At 37.8% G+C, this 26252-nt stretch overlaps 2 protein-coding genes and 1 pseudogene across 2 annotated transcripts; 1 reads left to right on the forward strand and 2 right to left on the reverse strand.

Annotated features, from left to right (window-relative positions):
* Positions 1–344: 344 nt before the first annotated feature.
* On the reverse strand, positions 345–3743 carry LOC113285899 (putative rRNA methylase YtqB). Its single transcript, XM_026534637.1, has 6 exons — positions 3401–3743; positions 3221–3284; positions 2323–2515; positions 1951–2024; positions 1287–1442; positions 345–765 (listed from the first exon to the last, which is right to left on the reverse strand). Exons 1-6 carry the CDS (start codon positions 3591–3593, stop codon positions 642–644), a joined length of 804 nt encoding a protein of 267 aa, XP_026390422.1. The 5' UTR covers positions 3594–3743; the 3' UTR covers positions 345–641.
* A 6627-nt stretch (positions 3744–10370) lies between these two features.
* LOC113291104 lies at positions 10371–12381 on the forward strand. Its single transcript, XM_026540676.1, has 4 exons — positions 10371–10872; positions 10996–11135; positions 11659–12046; positions 12287–12381. Exons 1-4 carry the CDS (start codon positions 10371–10373, stop codon positions 12379–12381), a joined length of 1125 nt encoding a protein of 374 aa, XP_026396461.1.
* An 8473-nt stretch (positions 12382–20854) lies between these two features.
* On the reverse strand, positions 20855–20954 carry LOC113292180 (annotated as a pseudogene).
* Between the last annotated feature and the right edge of the window lie 5298 nt (positions 20955–26252).

Genomic DNA, 26252 nt, shown 5'->3' on the forward strand with positions numbered 1-26252 from the left:
GTGGAATTAAGATATGTCAGAGAGCATCAAGAAAAGAGAGGATAAAAGAAAAAGATAAGACAGAAAAGGAGATAAACAAGTGCATGCTCAGAGATATAACGAATTTCATTTGGAACAACCTCCCTTGAATTAAAAAGTACAGATGGACTGAAAAATGCACCAAAAGAGAAGCAAGGGAGCATGCAAGGAACCATAAACATGTGTGGTATGTAGGAAGAGCATCAAATGTGCCGGATCTTTCAAAATCAAAGGTGAAAAACCTGTCTTACATGGACATTGTTGTTGCACCAATTCTTAAATGATAACCAACTTGTAATCCCCAAGCTTAAATGATACCAGATTACTAAAGTAACTAACTTGTCATATACTCCCAAAAACTAAAGAAATTGCACCACACTACTGGATTTTGAACATACAGAGAACGTACAACTACGGAAGACAATATGAAATGTTACTGTCTAAATCTAGGGGAATCTCAGCATATACAAATAAGACCCTTTACATGCTCCAATAACAAATATGTGCAAGTACAGTAAAAAAGGAAACATACGAACCAGAGATCGGTTTCATATGCAGGTCAAAGTGAAGCTTATAAGATCCTATATTTCTTCTTAAATGAATGGCATACAGGAAACGTATATTCATTTCTTAAATAACAATACAAGAACCGGAGCCAGTGGTCGATTTAACATTTCAAACTTACAGCAAACCCAACTCTCGGATGGTAATCCAGAAGCAAAGGATTGGATTGTCTCGTACTCCTCCCTGAGAACAAACATGAATGGTATTCATATTTTAGCATAAGAAATAGTGTCCCCAAAATTTGGAAGCAAGAAGAAATATGTTAACTTGTATAAAAGCAAAAATGAACATGGTGGCAAGTCTCAAGTTATTGTTTCAGCAAGTTAGTTAGTTGTAACTGCAACTCGTAAGGAAGTTGGGCAGGGCCTTGCTTTTTCTCCAAGTGATACAGATCGAAAATGTCCCCAACAATGAAGGAAGGTTGAATTGGGAGGTTTTAAAAGTAAAACATCAAAAAAATTGTTTAATTGAACAATAATTAAGGTGCTACGACATGATCATCACTGAGGTCAGTCACCTTTAACATGACCACTTCTTAAGTTATTCCATGAAGAATAGCCAGCATTGAACCTCTTTCTGGATTGACTTGTGGACTTAACTTCTTAAGTCCAGGGAGCAACAAAATCAACATGGGTGTCCTTTGCCGTGTGAGCAAGCAATGCTATGCAAAGCAATAAACCATATATCTGTAGCAGAATTATTACCTTCCACCAGGATGTCCCACATAAACCATGACGCTGATAAGTCCACCAGGTCCCATTAGCCTACATGCAGATTCCAAAGCTTGTGATGTCTTTTCTGGCACTGTAATTATCGCTTTGTCACCTCCTGGAAGGTAACCCAAGTTGAAAACAACAAGCCTGAAACCAATGGCGATGATAAAGTTGGTTAGCCTTAAGAAACTTTAGTTTCCTGAACGAGCAGGGCGTAATGTGAATCTATATATGCCTTCAATAGGAGCAGTCTGCTAGTGATTATTAAATCGCCCAACTAACTAACCAAATCGGTTCACCGTATAATACGTGGCCATTTGGTTACCAACCTATGTAGCTTATTTGTTTAGATGAATTTCTTTTTTTTTTCTTTCCATGCTCTCTCCAACCCTACCTAACCCCGCCAACATCCCTTTGTTCTTTGAAGTTGATAACAGGTTCAATATTTTTTATTCTCCTAGATGGGGTATCTGACTTTCAAGCTTAAACTGCTGATGGCATGATCTCAATTGATGAACACTTGTATCAAGCATACAAAGTTATACCTTAACCATGCGAAAGAAATTATTCAAGTGCAAGTGTATGATTAGTAATTACAGTACTCATTGGACTCTAAAACCTATCACATGAATAGACTTCAGTTTCGAAGTCTTACCTCAGAAAGATGCCTTCTGAAATAACATCCTCCATTCTACTATGACAAAGATGGAAGAGCTCAACAAGTTCTCTCTGCATGAAACGGCCAAAGAGGCATCAAACTAAAATGTAGTCATACAATTCAAGTTAACAAGAATGACAATACCTACAGAACGGCCTACAATTAGATCATTCAGAAGAAATCATGCACTTTTACTGATACAAAATAAAAAGTTTCTCAATACCATCGCTTGTAGGCCTCTAAGACAAGAATATAATAATATTCACACCGGCATCATACCAAATAACATAAAGAAGAAACGGAAGGGGAAAAAATGGAAAGCAAAAGTTGCATCCATTAGACATGATGATCAAACAGTTCTGACAGTACCTCATTAGTGTTCAGAGATTCATCTAGCAAGGAGGACGTATTCTTCAAAGCGCAACTCTGAATGTCCATCCCGTAAACACGACCCTTGCCTGATTCATCAGCTACCATTTTGAGCAATGCCAATGTATCATAACCATTTCCACAAGTAGCGTCAACCACATAATCCCCTTTTTGAACAATACGTTGCCATATCCTTGAAGAGTAAGAAGAACAAAAAATCAATATAGCAACACCAATAATGGCTTCTATTTCTATACTAGCCAACACGAATGGGATACTCTCACAATAAGCACAAATTGGTGATAGCCCAATGCCAACTCAGAATAAGTATCAGACTATATACTCGTACACTCGATGAAATGAAGCAACTTGCTCACGAAGAAGTTAATCACAGCACCATATCTCTATCACTTACAGGGTCGGTGTTGTATAGGATACAAAACCCTAGATTTCTCAAAATTGATGTAATGGAAATCCGAAGCACCAATGCACTACAAGTTTATAACCCTTGTGCTGAACTTATGTTGGTTGCCCATGAAAAACAAGATTTTGTGACTTTCTGTCTTTAATGAGCTACATACGACCTTGATTTATGAATGCCTTAAAGTGGGAAAAGGTTAAGAAAATCCAATTCCAGCAAATTTCCTCAGTTCTTTAAATTCCATATAAGAAAGTTTGGGAAAGGGCTGAACTGTAATGGACTTGTCCTACAATACTTGAATGAGTTAGTGGACATTGCAAAAGGCATGTCACCAATTAAACAGCAGAAAACAAGAGACAGTAATCAACAATCATTTTATACATTTAATTTCTTCCAACAGCGGTTGATTTCTTATATCCTGGTGGTCTAAAGAGGAGAAGCATTACAGTCATGATTCAAGAAATGAAAAGTACCTACAAGTGAGCCAGCTCTGTTGCTTTCTTCTTTCCAGTGATATATCCCATCAAAGCATCCTCCAATCCTTCAATAAATGAGTCAATTACAACAATCAATTCTCTTCTTCCCATACTTAAATACCCTTAAATTATCCCTAAAAATCAAAAAGGAATAAACAGATAAATTAAAATATATAAGTACCTGACAGAGGGAATGCATCTTGGTGTGATTGTACCAGTGATTTCGTACAAAAAGAATGACTTCTAGGGCATCTCCGTGGTAAGATAGAACAATTTCTAGGAAAAGGGATGAGATTCATGAGAAAGGGTGAATTATTTAGGGTTTGTCTATTTATGGAAATGAACTGTGAATATGAACGCAGTGACAAGAACATCTTGAGAAAACCTGGATAATTTGAAAGCGAAATACCCTCCTTCAGCAGTAGTAATTTTTTTCAGAGGAACTGAAATGAAGAACGGCTGTAGACCTGTAGTGCTTTGCAGTTGGGCAGAGTCTATCAGTCCCCATTCAATGCTGTTTTGGAGCGATATCCACACCAGTTTTGACTCTAATGTAGCATAGCCGGCCGCACATGGGACCTCTTGAGACTTGAGAGTGGTCAAGCGACTCTAGAGCCAAGCCCCGGTAGCCATACAAATTAGAGTAATCCGACGGTTTAGGATTACGGTTTAGTAGAGCTTAAAGCATTAACCAATGATCCCAACCAAAAGGATTTTAAAGAATCGCCCAATTAGGGATATGAAAAGAGGGATATGATTGGTATCCTCGTCCAATAGTTCCCGTTAAGGGGTGCTTTTTAGTGCAGAAATACTAAAATACTCTTAGAAACAAATAAAATATAAATCAAACCTAAATATTTTTCATTCCCTTTCAAACTTTTTTCTACTTTACTGTCGGTTCCTCACCTTATAAAATCTTTTTTTTTTGACATCGTCGGTATTGTATTAGTGATGAAGACCATACCGGAAGTGATTTTTGTTTTTACATCGTCGGCATTGTATTAGTGATGAAGACATGTCGGAAGTGATAAAGACCATGCCGGAAGTGATGAAGACCATGCCGAAAAATGGTGCCGGCGTATCCGATAAATAACTTATAGTGCCGGCACTTTAAATTGGGCGTACTCATGTTCTGTACATTTTGTAACATTTGTGGCATTTTGTATGTTGGGAGTACTATTTTAATCAAATTCCTATTACCTCAAAAAAAAATTCTTTCCTACTCTCACCCAAGTGAAGTGATTATGATTATATTAATCAATATCAAACCAATCTATTAACTTAGCTACTTATAATTAAATACTAAACATGATTAATGAGGGAAGATTAAAAATTAGTTAAAATATATGGATAGGGGTAACTCTAATTTACTATTTACATCCCTATTTTGTCATATTATTATATCACCCAATCAATTTTCATATCCGCCGATTGCGCGTTCATTTTAAAGGTTTTGTACCATTTTATTCACTTTTAACTTATTTATTTATTTTGAAGCATGAATTTTATTAAACTAACTAATGGGAAATTATATGAGGATGATGCGGTTGTTAACTGGTTATGCGGTTGTGGTAGTGGTAAGAAAAATTCCTACTTTTAACATTGTTTGTGGACCTCATTTTACTCTTCGAGTTGGTATTACAACAGAAGAATGGTTACCTAGATATATGATAAACTTGGAATTACATCTTTGCGTTGGTAATTCTGGGAAATTGCGTTGTTGGATCTCCACTAGCTGTGGTATATTGGGTGACATGAATTTGCGGAGGAAGAAGTTGTTACTTGATTCTGAGGGGTTCAAAGATCCTCTTCAGCACAAAAATGAGTTCAGTTCGACGGAAGTTTCTGATGAGGAAGAACCAATCCCCATTAGACATACAGATTAGAGTAATCCAACGGTTTACAAGAGATTAAAGCATTAAACAATGATCCCAACCAAAGGGATCTTACAGGCTTTTGTATCATTTTTATTCACTTTTAATTTATTTATTTATTTTGAAGCATAAATTTTATTAAACTAATTAACGGGTTTTTGTATTATTTTTATTCATTTTTAATTAATTTATTTATTCTGAAGCTTGAATGTTATTAAACTAGTTAACGAGGTATTGCATGAGGGTGATGTGATTGTTAACGAGGGTATTACATGAGTGTGATGCGGTTCTGATAGTGGTAAGAAAAGTTCGTTAAGACTTGTGAAAAATTGGATTTAGATTTAACTTCAAACGGTAAAATAAAGAAGAGTAAGCAAAGATGATAACAAGATAATTGAGAGCACTGAGGCTAAGGTCCAATATTACCAATATCAAAGTGATTTAAATTCATTAATTATAATTATGTAATTCAATGTTCAATTTGATTCGCAAAAGTAGATTTTTGGAATAATAATTGTAAGTCGAAAGCATGGGATATCAAAAACCCTAGGCTAAGCATGCTCCATCAATAGAAAATAACAATCGCTCAAGGGAACCAGGGAAATGATGGCGCTCCACCACCTCCACCTCCCAAGAAGACACTCAAAGATCTGACATCCCCATCGTTCGATCAACAAAAGTTGTGTGTCAACTTGGAAGATTCAATTGAGCTCAAATCTCAGTTGATTCACTGGTTACCGAAGTTCAAAGTGCTTCTAGGAGACAATCCAAATCGTCATTTACTACTGTTTCAACATAGGTTGACAAGTTTGAAGCCAACTGGAACCAATCAAGGAAGAGCTTTACTGACAGTTTTTCCACTCTCTTTGATTGATTCTGCAGAAGAATGGTTTTATGGTCTTCCACCTGGAAGTATCACAACATGGAACGAGATGTAGAGAGCAATTTTAGAAAAGTACTTTCCCGCCTCTAAAGCAGCAACTATTCGTAAAGAAATTAGTGGGATTGAACACATTACTGGTGAGACTCTTTACGACTAATGGAAACGCTACAAGAAGTTGTTAGCAAGCTGCCCACATAATCAAATATCTGAGCATCTCATAGTGCAATATTTTTACGATGGTTTTCTCCAATCCGAGAGAAATCTTATGATGCAGCTAGTGGTGGTGCTTTGAAAAACAAAACCATTGACGAAGCGACATAATTGATCAAGAATATGGCTTCAAACACGCAGCAATTCAATGCAAGAGGTGTGTCAATGAGTCGAAAGGTTAATGAGGTTACTTCTTCACCGTACTTAGAACATAAAATTGGTAATATGGAGAAGATGACACAACAAATGGCCTCAATAATCATTCCTTCCTATGAGGAAGAAGCTGAACAAGTCAATGTAGTATTTCTGAATCAGCAAAGGCAACGGTATGATCCTAATTCCAATACTTATAATCCAGAATGGAGAGATCATCCCAATATCAGTTCTGCAAACATGCAAGCTGCATCTCAAGGACCGATTTTCAATCGTCCTAGTGGTTTTCAACAACAACAACAACCACAACCAGTGCAGAACTCAGAATCATCAGAGATGCTTGATATGATGAAGAATCTAACCACAATGGTGCAAAAAAATCAGCAAACGACTGATGGTGCAATCAAGGAGTTGTAGACACAAATGAGCACCATGGAAGGTAGATTGAACCATTTGGAGACGCAGAATAGTGGGAAACTCCCTTCTCAACCTCTTAACCCAAGAGATTTTGTCAACGCTGTGACATTGAGAAGTGGTACACGAACTATGCAACCAGAGGATACTGAGAAAAACAAAGACCTGATGTGATTTGTAGATAGTGGTAAAAGTGGTTCGATTCTCAGACTTGTGAAGGATATTAATTAGACTTAAATTCTAATATTAAAATAGAAAACTCACTAAAAATTTTAGCAAACTCAATCAAAGATGATATCAATATTAAAAGAAACACTGAGGCTAAGATTCCACTATTTTCCAAGTTCAAAGTGATTAAACCAATACTTATATTTATGCAATTTTCTCGTTCAATTTGATTCTAAAATATTTCAACAAGTAGATTTTCAAAAGTAATAATTGTAAATACCAAGTATGAAGCATCAAAAGTCTTAAAAAATAAGCATACTCCATCAAAATAAATCACAATCACTCAAATCAAAATCATATTCAATAATAGTTCAAGGAAAATAATCATATAACTATTGCAAATAAAAAGATAAAATAGAATATACCACTTTTTGTTGGAAAAATAGCTTCCTCTATCGCCTCAGGAATGGGGTTTAGCTCCTCATATTAATCATGATCTCAAAATATGTGTTTGTTGCTCAAAAGATGATTAAAAGAGTGAAAAGTAATAACACAGACTGTTTGCAACAGTGTATTGGTGTTGCAAAACAGCTGTTATAATGGAACTGTTACAAAACTGTTGTAAATACTGTTGTTTTGTCGCTGATTTTAAGACCCTAGAATACGAATGTCCTGCACAGCTTAATGTTCTTCAGCTGTTAAACAACGACGTTGTTCTGCGACTGTTTCCCGTGCGTCAATGTTCTTCGCGTTCTTCCTCTTCAGCAGCAGCAGCAGCAGAAACAGAGTTTGGTAAATCTCTGATTTCTTCTTCTCTGGCTCTCCTTAGGTTCCCAAACTATCGACACACCTTCTATATGACCCAAGCCATCTATTTATATTAAAAATACAGATTAAATCTCTCCCAAATCTTCCAAAATCTCTTTCCTTCTCTTCACGGCAAAGTTGCGGCAATTTCTTGTTTTAGAATTTCTACGCGTTTCTGAGCTTTCCTTTTTATTCTAAACTCTTCCTTAGATAGATACAAATCTTTGGGAAGGTTTACAGCACTTTAATCTCTCTAAAATTCCCTAAAACAGGTCACACACGTGACTTTCCATATTTTCTGCTGTGATAAAAGTCCGTCAATTGAGCCCAGTCTAATCGATTTAAACACCCATATCAGATTCCAAGACCCATAAGGAGTCTATCCTATGAAAATCATAGGTTTAATCGACCTCAAACTCCTCCAAATCACGATTGCCAAAACTACCAAATATTTCCCGCCAATTTTCTGGATTTGAAACCGTGAAGAAGAAAGGGCGCCCCTATCCAGAGTAGGGGTACCTTTAGCAGCTGCCTTAAGGGGTGTCCTGGGGTTTCCCCTTATCCAAGTCGGGGGTCCGAATAGCAAGTGTCCTCCGGGTGCTTTCCGTCAACTTTTCGAGCCAATTTTTTCCAAAAATGTTTATTAGCCAAAAATACCTACAAATAAATAAAACACCATAATAAGTACAAAAATGAGCCCTAACAATATATAGAATCGAGACAAATAGGACACAAAAATGTGTCTATCAAGACCCTAAGGTGTCGTTATTGGAGAAAGATATTACTGACTCTTCCTAAACCGATGAGGTACCTAAAGAAAACTCTAAAACTCATGTTTCTACTTATGTTCCCCCTTTGCCTTTTCCTCGCAGGTTTGCTAACTCTAAAAAGGCGGAACAAGATAAGGAAATCTTAGATATTTTCAGGAGATTCATGTGAACATTCCACTAATAGATGTTATTAAATAAGTCTCCAAGTACGCGAGAATTATAAAGGACTTGTGCACCAATAAACAGAGGTTAACCGGTAATGAAGTAATGAAAGTGGGGAAAAATGCTTCGGCTATCTTGCAAAAGAAACTCCCACTTAAATGTAAAGAGCCCGGTAGTTTTGATATTCCTATTGTTATTGGTAACACTAAGTTTAATAAGGCCATGATTGATTTATGAGCATCAGTAAATGTTATGCCTGCATCTATATATGAATCTCTTAAGTTAGGTCCCTTGAAAGAAACTGGAATTACTTTACAGTTGGCTGACCGTTCTAATGTATACCCTAAAGGTATTATTGAGGATGTGCTTGTGCAGGTAAACCAACTAATTTTTCCAGGGGATTTTTTTGTGTTGGAGATGACAGGCGGATCAACTGACATCTCTACTGTTACTTCTTGGTCGACCATTTATGAGCACGACTATAACTAAAATTGATGTGCATGATGGTTCATTGACTATGGAATTTGATGGAGAAGTAATACGTTTCAACATTTATGAAACGATGAGATATCCTAGTAATGTCCACTCTTGCTTCTCCGTTGATGTGAGTGACTCATTAGCTCAACAGATGTTTAATTTGAGGTGTGATGATCCATTGGAGACTGTTATCACGAGAAGTATGGGTTTTAAAGATTTTAAAGATCCGAGAACCGATTTTAAGTTAGGGGACGAATTTGAGGAAACCATTGGTGAACTTAATTCGTTGCAACAGTGCCCACCTACTCATGATATTTCTTTTATCTCTTTACCATGCACTGACCAAAAGTTATTGCCATCTATTTTGCAGGCACCTAAACTAGAACTAAAGCCTCTTCCTGATCACCTAAAATACATGTATTTGGGTGATAACGAAGAGTTGCCAACAATAGTTTCGAATGCACTAACTGAATTGCAGGAACAAGACTTCTTCGAATTTTGAGGGAGTACAAAACTGCTATAGGATGAACAATTGCTGATATTAAGGGAATAACCCCATCGACGTGCATGCATAAAATACGGCTTGAGGATGAAGCAAAGCCTACAAGGGAGGCACAACGCCGGTTGAATCCTCCAATGATTGAAGTCGTAAAGAAAGAGATACTAAAGTTATTAGATGTGGGAGTTATCTACCCCATTTCTGATAGCAAGTGGGTGAGCCTGGTATAAGTGGTACCAAAGAAGTCGGGCGTCACAGTGGTGCAAAATGATAATAACGAACTTGTCCCAACTCATGTGCAAACCGGTTGGAGGGTTTGTATAGATTACAGAAAACTGAATGCAACCACTAAAAAAGATCATTTCCCTTTACCTTTTATGAATCAAATGTTGGAACGTTTGTCTGGACACTATCACTACTATTTTCTTGATGGTTATTCAGGTCACAATCAGATTGCTATAACACCTGAGGATCAAGAGAAAACTACTTTTACGTGTCCGTTCGGAACATTTGCATATAGAAGGATTCCTTTTGGTTTGTGTAATGCACCCGCTACCTTCCAAAGGTGTATGGTAAGTATCTTTTCTGAATATGTCGAAAACATTATCGAAGTTTTTATGGATGATTTCAGTGTGTATGGTGATTCATTTGACTTGTGCTTGGATAACCTTACATTAATTCATAAACGATGTGTTGAGACTAATCTTGTGCTAAATTGGGAGAAGTGTCATTTTATGGTAACTCATGGCATTGTTTTAGGCTATATTATATCTTCTAACGGATTGGAAGTTGATAAATCTAAGATTGAACTTATTCGTGCTCTAACTCCTCCCACTATGGTGAGGGAAATTCGTTCTTTTCTTGGTCACGCAGGATTTTATCGCAGGTTTATCAAGGACTTTTCCAAGGTTGCAGCACCCTTATGCAACTTTTTGCAAAAAGATGTGGTTTTTAACTTCGATGATAAGTGTTTGGCGGCATTCAATCGTTTGAAAGAACTTTTGATAACAGCCCCTATTATGAAATCACCAGATTGGAGTAAGCCATTCGAGCTAATGTGTGATGCTAGTGATTATGCGGTCGGTGCAGTATTGGGACAGCGTACTGGGAAGTTGCCTCATGCAATTTGTTATGCTTACAGAACGTTGAATGATGCTCAACAAAATTATACGACCATAGAAAAAGAGTTATTATCAATCGTTTTTGCGTTGGAAAATTTTCGTTCTTATTTAATTGGTACAAAAGTTTTTGTGTTTTCTGATCATGCAGCACTTAGGTACTTACTTGCAAAAAAGGAGGAGAAATCAAGGCTCATTCGATGGATATTACTCTTATAAGAGTTTTATCTCGAAATTAAAGACAATAAAGGCATCGAGAACACTGTTGCGGATCACTTGAGTCGTCTTACTGTAGACAAAGAAGCTATCTCGTTGCGTGAAAGCTTCCCAGATGAGCAACTATTCTCAATTGTAGTTTCAGAACCATGGTGTGCTGATATTGTGAATTATTTAGTGTCTAAACAAATCCCCAAGAATTTGTCTCGTGCTGAGAGGGACAAACTGAAAAAGATAGCAAATCAATATATTTGGGATGATCCATACTTATGGAAACATTGTGCAGACCAAATTATACGAAGGTGCGTACCCGAATCTGAATATAATTTTATATTGTCTTTTTGTCATTCATACGCTTGTGGAGGACACTTTGGAGCAAAGAGAACCGCTCTTAAGGTACTTGAAAGTGGTTTCTATTGACCTACTTTATTCAAAGATGCGTATGTTTTTTGTACAACTTGTGATATATGTCAAAGAACATGCAAACTAGGTGCCCGAAATCAAATGCCACAGAACTTTATTCTTTTTGTAGAACTTTTTGACGTATGGGGTATAGATTTTATGGGACCTTTTGTTAATTCTTTTGGGAAATATTATATCTTACTTGCTGTTGATTATGTGTCGAAATGGGTGGAAGCTAAAGCCACCCCTACTAATGATTCTAAAGCGGTTACAGATTTTTTTTAAGGATCGGATTTTTGCAAGGTTTGGAACCCCAAGGGCCATAATAAGTGATGGAGGATCACACTTTCGAAATAAGTTCTTTCAGGGTTTGTTGAAAAAGTACAACATATCTCACAAGATTGCTACATCGTATCATCCACAAACAAACGGGCAAGAAGAAGTTTCTAATCAAGAAGTAAAGTCTATTCTGGATAAAACAGTGAATCCATCAAGGAAAGATTGGAGTTTACGTCTCAACAATGCATTATGGGCATATCGAACCGCATACAAGACACATATTGGGATGTCTCCTTACAGGATTGTGTACGGTAAACCTTGTCACCTTCCTGTTGAAATAGAGCATAAGGATATTTGGGCTATTCAACAATGCAACATGGATATGGACGGGGCTGGTAATCAACGAAAACTTCAATTAAGTGAACTAGAAGAAATTCGTAATGATCCATATGAAAGTTCACGAATTTACAAGGAGAAAACAAAGGCCTTTCATGATAGTAGGATTTCTAGAAAATAGTTTACGGTTAGACAGAAAGTTCTTTTGTTTAATTCTCGCCTTCATTTATTTCCTGGTAAATTGAAATCTCGTTGGATATGACCTTTTGTTATGCTTAATGTTTTTTCTCATGGTGCAGTAGAGATTCGTAGCTTGTTAACAGGAAAGGAACTTAAAGTGAATGGGAATCGCTTAAATTCTTATTATGAACCATTTGATGCTGAAACGGAATAGATCAACCTTGTTGATGTACTTCTTATGGAGGATTAGTAAGGCGAATGCCAAGTCGAGCTAACGACGTTAAACCAAGCGCTAATGGGAGGCAACCCATATGTTTTGTATATTAATCTCTTTTATTTTCAGTTTTTATTATTTTCATATCATATTTTCATCCCCATGTTTAATTTTGTAGAGTCCGGAATTTATTTTGAAGAAAATTTTGACGAATCCCTTTTCGTCAGAAAAATTTAGACTGCACGTAGTTCAGTCCAGAGACCATAACTGTCAGACCGTTTGCCTAAACACTATGCCCTTGTGACACTTTGTAGAAAAGACGTAGGCGAAAAACTTTTGTGAAATGGTGTTTTTCCAAATTCCTTACCACTTTGTACAGTTTTCATGTTTTATCTACTGCTACGTCAGAATTCAGAATTTTCAGTTTTGCACATTGAGGACAATGTGAAGTTTAAGTGTGGAGGAGTATTTTGCATAGAGAGTTTTTAGATTTTTGCCTAGATTTTTTAAACTTTTGTATATATTTGCATATAAAAAAAAAAACTCTAACTTGTAGAGATTTTAGAGTCACTAGCATACTTCTAGGTATGTTTACGTAGAGAATCTGACCGACATAACTGAACTTGGAAGTGTTAGGGAACTACGTTCAGATTTGTTGCTTGTTAGAGTGTTAAATAATGGATTTAATCATGTCAGTGATGCAAATTAGGAGCAGGGAGAAATGCATTATTAGAGATGCTGATCAATCATTAGTGGAGACTACCTATTTTCAATTCAACAGAGGCACCAGACCAAAATTGTTTGTGTAGTTGACTAAAGAGATTTCTTTTGAGTGTGTGTCACCGTACGTTAACTCCGGGTAGAATGGTGAGCTAACCAACTTCCCACCAATAAAAGCATTATTTTTGATCTCTTGAGTGCTAACTTTGTCAATCATAAGAGTGACGTCTATAGATGAAAACCACCTTCTTGTAATTTGATTTGCAGTTAGCACCACTCTCTCACTCGCAAACAACAGGTACATAGAAACACAACCATCATCAACAAGGGAGTGACATCAAAATCTACAAGGAAAGTGAAGACGTTTGAGGTTTATAAGCAACAATACAAGGAAGAGCGCAATTTCATATCCAAGTAAAGCAACATACAATGGGCAGATTTTTATATATATGTTGATTACTTACACATAAGGAGCGGAATTCTATATTCAAGTTGAAGACTTATTTACAAGAGTGAAGAAAATCTAAAGATGAGAATTATATTGAAGTTTATGATATGAAGAAAATAAAAGTTGTAAAGAATCAAGCGGTAAAGTACTATTCCCATGGCTATAACAATTTCATTGTTTATTTTATATCCAGTTTGTAGTTATTTCTCTTTTCATAAAAAAAATGAAAAAAAAAAGACAAGAGAAATTCTTTGTATTATTTTGGTTTGTATTTCTTTTTGTGTTCATTTAATAAAGCCATGGGGAAGAATAAAAATTTATGAAGAAATTTCAAGCAACAAGGAATTAAAGAGAAAGATTTACAAATTGTTGAAGTTCTACGAAGTTCAAGAGTTTATCATCAACAGTTGAAGACCGAAGATGAATACCAAGAAGATGAAGAAGACGAGCAGAATGAAGACTACGTTTCTATTGGATGTTGTGAGAGTGGTGTTACCATTACTGTAATCGAAGGTGAGTGAGTACTCTCATCCTTGCATATGGTTGATTTCCTTTCTAAGAGATCATCAGAAAAAGTCTTTTAATTTCCACTATTTTGTGGAGTCTCCAGAAATTATTCGGAAGGTTTCCTTCCCACCATTCAACGTGTGTAGGATTCTCTCTTCATTCCTACCTGTACACGTGTGCGAACCATAAAAAAGCCGTCTTATTGAGTGTAATTATCATAAAATCCTTTTGAGTGAGGCAAAAGTCGAGGCGAAATGCTTATTGATCGCTCTCAAACACGTGTTCTCTCATTATGGTATGGTTATTTCTCACTCAACATTTAAGAATGAGAATATGTTCGTTGGTGTTTCTAACTTCTTATTACTAGCATGCACGAACTATATGTACTCATAGCTCTTTGGATGCTTGAGAAGATGGAACGCTTTGAAGTTGGAGTAGGTTTTGTGGGTATACCTCTGGTAAGCCCCCACGAGACTATAACTCGTCCACTAGGGACACCTAGGGGTTTAAAGGCTTGTTGCATATGCTAAATGCAACCGTGTACTAGGAGATAGGGAGTTGTTGTACCTTAGTTTATTTTTGAGGTTTGCTCGAGAACTAGCAAACGGCAAGTGTGGGGGAATTTGATAGGTGCATTATTTGCACTAGTTAGGTACTCAAATGCTTTACTTTCTTGGTAGTTTTTGTATCATTATGCTTTGATTTTGTTTGTTTTGAGTTTCTTAGGTGTTTGAGATTATCTTGACCAAAAGGAAGTGAAACTCGTTCAAATCCGGGATTTCTTCGCACCATCTCGAAGAGGACGAAAATACGAAGAGAATGACGAAAGAATGGTGTCGTTCCGACATTGTATGAAGATTTTATGGGCGTGTGAAGTGAGTCCAAGTTGCAAAAGATATTGAAGCCCAGAACTGTTAAAGGAAGGCGCGTTTATACTCCAGGCAGCCGCGCAGGCTGTTCATAGAGTTGAACTGTCAGTCCCGAAAGACTGACAGTAGAGGACATTCATGTGTGGCACTGGTGATGAAGTGGAGTTGTGGTGTTGGATCTCGATCGCTGCTTGATAGGTGTCTAAAACACCTTAATATTTATCTATTGTTTATGCTTTCTTTGTTAAGTTTTCTTGTAAATTATGTATCTTATGTCTGGTTTTGAGTGTTTAGGTACTTTGGAGTTATTTGGAACAAAAGAAGAAGAAACGTCGCTTAAAAGGAAAAAGGGTGCAAATGTTGTTGGAGACGAACTATTTCTCATTATTTGCTTCTATTTCTTAATTTCTGTTTGAAAATCATGTCGGCTTTAGTGATGCAAATATATGTCTGAAAAGCACGACTGCTTTAGTGATGAAGAGAAATTGTAGATAAGAAGTGGGTCTGAGATGTAAGAGGCAGATGATGTTGGTGAAAGGATTCGAAGAAGAGCAAAAGCGTCAATTCTCATGTGCAATTGCTACTGGGAGCAGAGCGGAGCCGAGCCAAGCCAGTGATAGAGACAACTACTGCAGCTTAGTCTACAGAAGCGAGGGGCGGACATCTTTGTTGGCCCTTATCTAATGAGTGGGTGTTGTCTATCCTGGGTACCCCTTATATACTTCACCTAAGTGGCTATATGCACTTTCATTTCCTACAACAAGACCTAAAATTCAGAGAAGTTATCATTTGAGCTTGTCTGAAAAGCAGAGAAAGAAGAGGAGATTGAAATGAGTAGAATTCAGGGAGAAATTGAGAAGATATGGTTATGATTCTGATTGTGAAGCTTAGGTAAATATTTGAATCCAGAAGAACAGGCCGATGCTGCAGTGATGGAAGATGTTTGATGAGCAGATTTAGGGCTTGACTGAATCGAAGTTGCTGTTGTTGGGATTGAATTCTCGATCTACGAATATATACATCACACATGGTATGAAGATGGGTTACACTTGATTTGAGTGTGGATTGATCTGAACAAGAAATTGCAGGTTAATGAATTGAAGCAGCAACTGAGATTGGTGGTTGTATGGGTCTTGTGAATGAATTCGGTTGCAGGCAAAGGTCGATGCTGCTGAGTGCAGAGAAGATTAAGAAGCTGATGTTGTTCAATGATGGTGCCAGGTCTGAAAAGGCTTGAATTACTGATGGGTTTGTCTGTGATGGAATGAATAAAGTTGGTTGTGGTTGCTGTAATGGAGATGAACTGAAGATAAAAGAGCTCGTGATTGTCTGCAGGTGAAGCTGCAGTTGCATTGGGTTCTGCGAATGAAGGAGAGTCTGGTGCTGTTAATTGAAGCATCAATGAAGTGAAACAAGAGTCTTTGATGAGAAAGAACAGGTTGAGGCAGCTGTTACAGTTAGAAGTGAAAAGAGTAAATGTTGGTTTGAATATGTAGCTGCTAGTCATGGGAGCTGTGAGATGAAATGCAGAATGGGTTAGAACTGGTGCTTGAGAAGATGTAGGTGGTATTGATAACAGTTCGCAGTGGCTGGAATTGAGCAAGGTATGAATCCGAGAAGGTGAAGTTAATGTTCGTAGGAGGTAATGGTAGTGCAGTTGAAAACAAGATGCGGCTGTTGTTGCTGCCATTGAGAACTGCAATAAGTTTGAACTGGTGAGCGAGAAGTGAATGTGCTAGGAAGAAGGAGTTTGGTACTGTATGGATGTGATAATGGGACCTGCAGGTGCACTAGTGATGCTTCAATGAGCTGAACTAAATAGGGAAGCACAGTATGAATGAGAGTATGAATGGTCTGTGAAGGCATTAATGTTTTGTGTATGAAATTCGTTACAGGGATAGAGTTTGTGCCGCAGGAAATGGGAATTTCAGAATAAGCTTGTGCAGCTGAACTAAAGCAATAAGGAGTAAAAGAATAGTGGTGGAACTGAGCAGCGAGAATACTTTTGCTGGTAATGAGATTGCAGCTGTGCTTGAGAGTGGTTATGGTGCAGGTCTTATAAGAGGGTGCGAATGAGGTTGGTGGTTGCTGGCATTTGAGCAAGAGTGGTGTTAATTGTTGTAGGCAGTGTATCTAGCAATGATTGTTACAGATGGCTAGGGAGTTGAGGAATGTACAGGCTTGCTGGAGGTTGATGAGCGAGGTTGCAGCAAGGAATAGAGTTGGAATTCTGAATCTAATGGGTATTGAGCTTAACTGAAGTGATGAATGAATGTGAGTTGCAGCTGCATTTGCAAGCAGGTAAGCTGGAAATTCAATGAACAAGGAGGTATGCTGATGCCATTGTGTATGGTTGTCGGTTGAGCAGAATTAGAGAGATGGATGAGGGTTTGCATGATGGTAGTTGGAGTTGATGATGTCTGTTGCTTGTGAAGGTTGAGCTGAAGCTGGAGTGATTAGATGTATATTAGGATATACATGGAATGATATGAAAATCCTGGAACCGGCCGGAACATACCAGAAAACTGTCAACACTCGGTCGGAATCGGCCACGACTGAGTTGACTCAGTGAATTACCGAGTTTGCAAAGAAGAACTTGGACTTGGATTGAGCGGGCTGCAGTTGCTAATGGGCTGTGGAGGTGGTCAGGCCTTGGTCGAGATTTAGAAGTCTGGTGCCGATCCACACACCAACAGGAGATATATAAGCCTGTTCCCATCTGTCCGTAAGAGGATCTTATCTCTTCTTCTACTTGTTTTTTAGGGTTTTGATAGACACGTTCTTTTGACCGATTTGTCTCGATTCTATATATTGTTAGGGCTCATTTTTGTATTTATTATGGTGCTTTATTTATTTGTAGGTATTTTTGGCTAATAAACATTTTTGGAAAAAATTGGCTCGAAAAGTCGTCGGAAAGCACCCGGAGGACATTTGCTATTCGGACTCTCACTTTGGATAAGGGGTAACCTAATTACTAAGGGGCATCCCATTTCCAGGCATCTTCTAATCGCACCCCTACTCTGGATAAGGGGCAACCATCTTCAACATTCAAAAACCAGAAAATTGACGGGAAAATAGTGCAGTTAAAGAACAGTTTTGGTGATCGTGATTTAGAGGAGTTTGAGGTCGATTAAACCTCTGATTTTCATAGGATAGACTCCTTATGGGTCTAGAAATCTGATATGGGTGTTTAAATCGATTAGAATGGGCTCAAACGACGGATTTTTCTCACAACAAAAAAATATGGAAAAGTCACGTGTGTGACCTGTTTTAGGGAATTTTAGAGTGATTAAAACGCTGTAAACCTTCCCAAAGATTTGTATCTATCTAAGGAAGAGCTTAGAATAAAAAGGAAATCTCAAAAACACGTAGAAATCCTAAAACAAGAAATTGTCTCAACTTGGCCGTGAAGAGAAGGAAAGAGATTTTGGAAGATTTGGGAGAGATTTAATCGGTATTTTTGATATAAATAGATGTATTGGGTCATATATAAGGGGTGTCGAGAGTTTGGGAACCTAAGGAGAGCCAGAGAAGAAGAAATCAGAGCTTTACCAAACTCTGTTTCTGCTGCTGCTGCTGTTGAAGAAGAAGAACAGCTGAAGAACATTGACCCTCGCTTGACAGTCGCAGAAAAGTATCGCTGTTTAAAGCTGTTCAGGGCAGTCTTATTTCAAGGCAGTCTTAAATCAGCGACAAAGCAACAATTTTTTTGTAACAGTTCCATTGTTGCAACACCAACACACTGTTACAAACAGTTTGTGTTATTACTTTTCACTCTTTTAATCATCTTTTGGGCAACAAACACATATTTTGAGATCATGATTAATATGAGGAGCTAAACCCCATTGCTGAGGCGATAGAGGAAGCTATTTTTCCAACAAAAAGTGGTATATTTTATTTTATCTTTTTATTTGCAAGAATTATATGATTATTTGCCTTGAAATATTATTGAATATGATTTTTATTTGAGTGATTGTGATCTATTTTGATGGAGTATGCTCAGTTTTAAGACTTTTGATGCTTCATACTTGGTATTTACAATTATTACTTTTGACAATCTACTTGTTGCAATATTTTAGAATCAAATTAAACAAGAAAATTGCATAAATATCAGTATTGGTTTAATCACTTTGAACTTGGAAAATAGTGGAATCTTAGCCTCAGTGTCTTTTAGTATTGATATCATCTTTGATTGAGTTTGCTATAATTTTTAGTGAGTTTTCTATTTTAATATTAGGATTTAAGTCTAATTAATATCCTTCACAATTCTGAGAATCGAACCACTTTTACCACTATCTACAAATCACATCAATTTTTGGCGCCGCCGACGCGGAATTGTTTTTAGGGTTTTAGATTTATTTATTTTTTATTATTTTTGTCTTTTTTTTATGTTTTTGGGTATTTATCTTGTGTCTACAGGTTCTGGATCATAAAGAAAATTGAGCCAAGGAGTTTGGTGATTTCATAAAGACTTGGAGCTAAAGATTAAAGCAAAAAGAACAGAAAAGAAGACAATTTTATTTTTATTTTATTTTTTTAGACAATTTTAGTTTAGGGTTTGTTTATTTTATTAAAAAAAAATTGTATTAGGGTTTATTATTTTTGTAATTTTTCTTTATTTTTTTTGGACTTTTGGACTTTGGGACATTTTTTTTTATTACCCTACGGAAGGGTACTTTAAATATAAACTGTTTGCAGAGAAGGAGGACAATTACGATATTGTCTTTGCACCTTGGGTTCGTACACTAGACATCGGAGTCAGTAGCCCGAGTCGACTACAACCGATTCATCCCCCGTCTGGAACGGGAGGTAAGATTCTAAACACTCGTGAATCCCCTGTCAGCGAGTTACTGGACTCCTTCGTATGCATATATGTTGAGGATTGAATACGGACATTTATTTTTCTAGTAAAGGGCAAGGCCTGGCCATACAAGATAAGGGTTCAGATTTCATCACCGTTCTCTTCTTGCCCGCTTTAGGAACACGTAACCTACGCGAACTTAAGCCTAAAATTTTGACTATAATGAGACCGATAGGGTAACGAGCTTAACAGGAAAGTCATTCGAAAAATATTGGTTACTCTTTTAAGCATACTTCGAAGTTCGTGACGGTTTCTGTAAGTTGAATGCGTGACTGCACCGCCTTGTAATACCGGTGAGGCCTTGGGTATCAAAGCTCCACCGAGCTTCCCTCGCCTCTATTAAACTTACGTTAACTCGGATTGATTCCAGAGGGGTTTGCTTAAATTGTAACGAATTCCCGTTTGAAGGATTAAAAGCTGGTCTAGAAACAATCTAAGTGGAGCCATCATGCTTTTTGTTTGCTAGAAATCAATAGGTTTGATTTGGTTGAGTCGGCCTTGATCTGTGTTTGCTTACCTTTCCAATTTAGAAAATTCTATTGTATGCCTGAACGTAAAAGAGACGCACTAGGTAGATTTGTTAAGAGAAACCTAGTAGTTCGAAGCGTCTCGATTACCTTAATCTAGAAAGTCCAGCTTTTGAAGAGTCTGTTTTTGAACGTTCTTTGACTGAGGAGAGAATCCATGTTGCTCTGATAGCGCCAGAAATGGCAACTTTGAAAGCTTTGTTGAATCCAACTAGGACTACCCGTCCTTCGTGTATTAAGTTAGCTGAAACGGAGGCACCCTATGAACTGAAACCTGGGACCTTACAGATGCTCCCAATCTTTTTAGGGAAAGAAAATGAAAACCCTTATTACCATGTTATGGGTTTTGAGGAAATTTGTAGTACTCTAAGAATTAGAGGCTTAGATGATGATGCTTTGAAACTTAGGTTATTCCCATTTTCCCTGAAAGATAAGGCCAAGTCGTGGCTGTATAGTTTGGACTCCGAGTCAATTGAGACATATGAACAACTTACATCTGCCTTTTTCAATAAGTTCCCTAGGCACAAAACATCGTCTATTAGGACGTAAATATGCACATTTTCACAACAAGAGGGAGAATCTTTATATGGGTATTTGGAAAGGTTCAATGATTTATTATCCCAGTGTCCTCATCATGGTTTAGAAAAGGTTAGACTAGTTCAGATCCTTTATGAGGGTTTAGATTATTCCACAACGACCATGGTTGAGTCTCTATGCACTGGTGGATTTGAAAACCAAACTGTTGATGCGGCGATGGAATTTTTTAATGAAATCGCCGAAAAAACCCAGCAATGGGAAAATAGTAGGGCACCCCAGAAAACAATTCTTTTAAGTAGATGAAACGTTAATAAGGTAGAAGGAGGCTATGAATCAGACGCCAAAATTGCTGTTATAACAAAAAGGTTAGAAGCCTTAGAAGTGGGCCAGACTAGTGGTAGAGTGGAGCCTTTTTAGGAAGGCCAGAATATTGAAGAGCAGGCCAATGCTCTTTATAATAACACTATATTTGATAACCATCAAAATATTGACCCATATTCATAAACCTATAATCCTGGTTGGAGAAACCATCCGAACCTTTCGTGGTCTAAGGGCCAAAGTCAAGGTCAGTTTAGTAATTCTAATGCTCCCCCAGGTTTCGGTTATACTAAGAATTCTTCAGGACTAGCTCAGTTTCAGAATCAGTCAGATAAGAAAATCCTAAGTTTAGAGGAATCTCTCGCCTTATTAACTCAGCAAACTGAAAAATTCAAGTTATCCGTAGAACAGAGTCTACAAGCTAGTAACAGGATAGGACAAGAAAATAGTCAGGCTATTTCCGAGTTAAAAACCCAGGTTGGTCTGATAAGTGATTCTTTGAGAGAAAAAGGTAAGTTTCCTAGTCAAACACAACCCAACCCTAGAGGAGTTCATGAATTAGGTGCAAAACCATCGAATCAATTGAATGCTGTTAGAACCCTTAGAAGTGGTAGAGTTGTAGACAATAAGGTAACCATGCCCGATAGTGAACATACTGTAGTTCACCCCTCAGAATCTCACCTCTCAGGACCAGTAGCTGAAGAGACTGATAAAGTTTCTAATGATGTGAATTCGGTTCCTGAAAGGTCTGATTTTAGGCCTAGAGCCCCATTTCCTCAGCTATTAGTACCAACAAAGAAGGAATCGAACTTTAATGACATAGTGGAGGCTTTTAAGCAAGTTACCATAAACCTTCCCTTATTATATGCAATTAGGCAAATTCCTTCTTATGACAAGTTCCTTAAGGATATGTGTACGCGAAAGCGCAAACTTAGCGTCCATAAGAAAGCCTTTTTAGCTAGTCACGTAAGTTCAATCATTCAGAACACCACAACTCCAAAGACCCAGGTTCTCCTACCATTGCTTGCACAATAGGTAACTTCCGGGTAGAAAAAGATTTACTTGACTTAGGAGCCAGTGTGAACTTACTGCCATTCCATGTATACTTACAGCTAGGACTTGGTGAAATGAAACCTACTCAGATGACACTGCAGTTAGCTGATAGGTCTGTTAAAATCCCTCGAGGTGTTATCGAGGATGTTCTTATTGAGGTCGACAAGTTTATTTATCCAGTGGATTTCGTGGTCCTAGATACCCAACCTGTGCCTGACCCAGAGAACCAGATACTTGTGATTTTAGGTCGCCCATTTTTAGCTACGTCTAATGCGATCATTAACTGTCGAAATGGTGTGATGAGTTTATCTTTTGGTAATATGACTATGGAGATGAACATTTTTAATGTCAGTAAGCAACCTCATGAGCTAGATGACACATGTGTTGAGGAGGTGAACATGATAAAGCCTTAGTTCAGGAGTCATTACCAAAAATCTTGTCTGAAGACCCATTAGAAAGTTGTTTATCCCATTTTGGTTTAGATTTTGACGATGATAGCACTATTGAATAGGTGAATGCTCTATTAGATTTTACCCATGTGTTAGACACTGATAGATGGAAAGCTAGGTTCGAACCGTTACCAGTTTCTGAGACTACCCTAATTCCTTCTTTAGAAGAGCCCCCAAAGTTGGACCTTAAACCACTACCCGAAACTCTAAAGTATGTGTTTTTAGTCCAATCTGAGACTTTACCTGTGATTGTAGCTTCCAATTTGGATAGTGATCAGGAAAGTAGGCTAGTAAATGTACTTCAAGACAATAAGGAAGCTTTAGGGTGGACTATAGCAGACATTAAGGGTATAAGTCCTACTGTGTGTATGCATCAGATTCATTTAGAGGAAGACTCCAAACCTTCTAGGGAGATGCAACGTCGAATGAACCCTAACATGAAAGAGGTAGTTCGAAAAGAGGTGCTTAAGTTGTTAGATGCGGGTATTATTTACCCAATTTCAGACAGTAAGTGGGTCAGCCCTGTACAGGTTGTCCCCAAGAAATCAGGTATCACCGTAGTCCAGAATGATAATAATGAATTAATCCCAACCCGAGTGACCACGGGATGGCGTGTGTGTATTGACTATAGGAAATTGAACAAGGTCACAAGGAAGGATCACTTTCCCCTTCCTTTTATCGACCAAATGCTAGAGCGATTAGCTGGACATAGTCACTATTGCTTCTTAGATGGCTACTCTGGTTATAATCAGATCGTTATTGCCCCAGAAGACCAAGAGAAAACCACCTTTACCTGTCCCTTTGGTACCTTTGCGTATAGACGCATGCCTTTCGGGCTATGTAATGCCCCTGCAACTTTTCAGCGTTGTATGATGAGCATATTGTTTTGATATGGTAGAACGGTTCTTAGAGGTCTTTATGGATGATTTTTCAGTGTTTGGTTCATCTTTCGATGAGTTCTTGCATCATTTGACATTAGTGTTGACTAGGTGTAAGGAAAAAAATTTAGTGCTTAATTGGGAAAAATGTCATTTCATGGTTAAATCAGGAATTGTATTAGGGCACATCGTCTCTTCAAAGGGTATAGAGGTAGACAAAGCCAAAGTTGACCTTATTAAGACTTTACAGGTCCCAAAAACCGTAAAAGATATTAGGTCATTCCTAGGGCATGCAGGTTTTTACCGTCGATTCATTAAGGATTTTAGCTTGATTTCTAGACCTCTTTGCAATTTGCTTGCAAAAGATGTTAAGTTTGTCTTTGATGATGCTTGTTTAGAGGCTTTTGAGAAGCTTAAAACTTTACTCACTACTGCCCCATAGTCCAGGCACCTAACTGGAACCTACCCTTTGAGATTATGTGTGATTCTTCAGATTATGCTATAGGCGTCGTTTTAGGACAACGAGAAAACAAATTACTTCATGTGATTTATTATGCTAGCAAAACTCTGAATGATGCCCAAATGAACTACACAACTACCGAGAAGGAACTTTTAGCCATCGTGTTTGCCTTGGATAAGTTTAGGTCTACCTATTAGGTTCTAAGATCATAATCTATACAGATCATGCTGCTTTGAAATACCTTTTATCTAAGAAGGATACCAAACCTAGATTGATTAGATGGATCCTATTGTTACAGGAATTTTCCCCAGACATTAGAGACAAAAAGGGTGCAGAAAATGTAGTAGCAGATCACTTGTCTAGGCTAGTTGTTAGTTCCCCTAGTGATTCCCTTCCTATAAGGGATAGCTTTCCTGATGAACAATTGTTCTCTGTTTCCCAATCACCTTGGTATGCAAATATAGTGAATTATCTTGTTACTGGTCGAACCCCTCAACATTGGGGTAAGCAAGATCGTTCTAGGTTTTTAGCCGAGGTTAAGCATTTCTTTTGGGACGATCCTTATCTGTTTAAGTATTGTCCGGACCAGATTATTAGGAGATGTGTATCTGAGAGTGACCAGTCTAGTATTATCTCCTTTTGTCATGAACATGCATGTGGGGGTCATTTTAGTGCTAAGAAGACTGCTGCTAAGATTTTGCAGTGTGGATTTTACTGGCCTTCGTTGTTTAAAGATTCCCATAGTCATTGTGTTTCTTGTGAGCGTTGCCAGAAGTTAGGAACCATTTCCCGTAGAAATATGATGCCTTTGAACCCTATTTTAGTGATTGAGGTCTTTGATGTGTGGGGCATTGATTTTATGGGTCCATTTCCTATTTCGTTTGGTTATCTTTACATACTTGTCGCTGTAGACTATGTGTCTAAGTGGGTTGAGGCGGTTCCGTGTAGAACGAATGACCACAGGGTCGTAGTCCAGTTTTTGAAAGAGAATATACTTACACGTTTTGGTACGCCGCGAGCTATAATTAGTGATGGAGGTTCACACTTTTGTAATAGACCGTTTTCTCTTTTAATGAAACAATACGGTATTACCCATAAAGTAGCAACCCCATATCACCCTCAGACTAGTGGTCAGGTAGAGGTTTCCAATAGGGAAATTAAACGTATTCTAGAGAAAACAGTTAATCCAAATAGGAAAGACTGGTCGTCGAGGCTTACTGATGCCTTATGGGCTTACCGTACTGCGTTTAAGACACCCATTGGAATGTCACCTTATCGTTTAGTGTTTGGCAAGGCATGTCACCTGCCTGTTGAGTTAGAGCATCGAGCCTATTGGGCTATTAAGAACTTAAACTTTTCACTTGACAAGGCAGGAGCTCAAAGAAAGCTCCAGCTCAATGAGTTGGACGAGATTCGTAGAGATGCATACGATAGTGCTAAGGAGTATAAGAACAAAATGAAACTTGTGCATGATAGGAATATTTTACGAAAGTCATTTTCTCCAGGTCAAAAAGTTCTTCTGTATGACACTCGTTTGCATCTATTCCCCGGGAAGTTGCGCTCTCGGTGGACCGGTCCTTTTGTGGTCCGTACTGTTTTTCCTCATGGCGCTGTTGAGATTGAGACACCAGATGGTAGTAGTTCTTCGAAGGTTAACGGTCAGCGATTGAAGCCCTTTTTAGAGCCTTTTCCTACAGGTGATGTTGAGGAGGTCCCTCTGGAGGACCCTGTTTACCTTGATTGACCATCGAGGCGATTTTGTATGTTGTATAATATTTTTGTAGGTTTTTGGTTACACTTCACCCAGGTACTATCTTTCCGACTTCTCTCTTTACTATTTCCTCATGTTACTTATATTTTTGGTACTGTTCTTTGATTAGAAACATTGAGGACAATGTTAGATTTAAGTTTGGGGGTGGGGTAGAACTTTTTGTTACCTTTTCGTTGCAATAAATAAACTCCAGAGCCTAGAAATTTATCCCTATTAAGGATGGCACTAACCAATCTAAGTGGATGGAAGCATTTTGGTTGTAGGAGTTGAGGAACCAATCTGACTAGATGGCAACATCTAAAGAGTCTATTCATAAAAGCACAGAGCTCAGGTGTTAGAAATAACATGATAGTTTCACCATATCTCGTTGAGTCCTTTTCACTTCTGTTTTTATTTTGTTTTGTTTTTAAACTATGTTTCTCTAAGTGATTAGGTGGGGCTCACGATTCAAGTTGTTACCAATGCTAGGGTGA

Source organism: Papaver somniferum, chromosome 6 (assembly GCF_003573695.1).
Source record: "Papaver somniferum cultivar HN1 chromosome 6, ASM357369v1, whole genome shotgun sequence".
NCBI classification, from domain to species: domain Eukaryota; kingdom Viridiplantae; phylum Streptophyta; class Magnoliopsida; order Ranunculales; family Papaveraceae; genus Papaver; species Papaver somniferum.

Bases quoted from the DNA above. Each gene is read 5' to 3' on its own strand.
- LOC113285899 (XM_026534637.1), bottom strand. From the start codon at position 3,593: ATGTTCTTGTCACTGCGTTCATATTCACAGTTCATTTCCATAAATAGA. The intron at 2,025-2,322 runs GTACTGTCAGAA...CGTTTCATGCAG, and splicing joins AATCTCTGAACACTAATGAG to AGAGAACTTGTTGAGCTCTT. The intron at 1,443-1,950 runs GTAAGACTTCGA...CATTGGTTTCAG, and splicing joins TCAGAAGGCATCTTTCTGAG to GCTTGTTGTTTTCAACTTGG.
- LOC113291104 (XM_026540676.1), top strand. From the start codon at position 10,371: ATGGTAACTCATGGCATTGTTTTAGGCTATATTATATCTTCTAACGGA. The intron at 10,873-10,995 runs GTACAAAAGTTT...TCGAAATTAAAG, and splicing joins TTTTCGTTCTTATTTAATTG to ACAATAAAGGCATCGAGAAC. The intron at 12,047-12,286 runs GTAATCAACGAA...CTCATGGTGCAG, and splicing joins CATGGATATGGACGGGGCTG to TAGAGATTCGTAGCTTGTTA.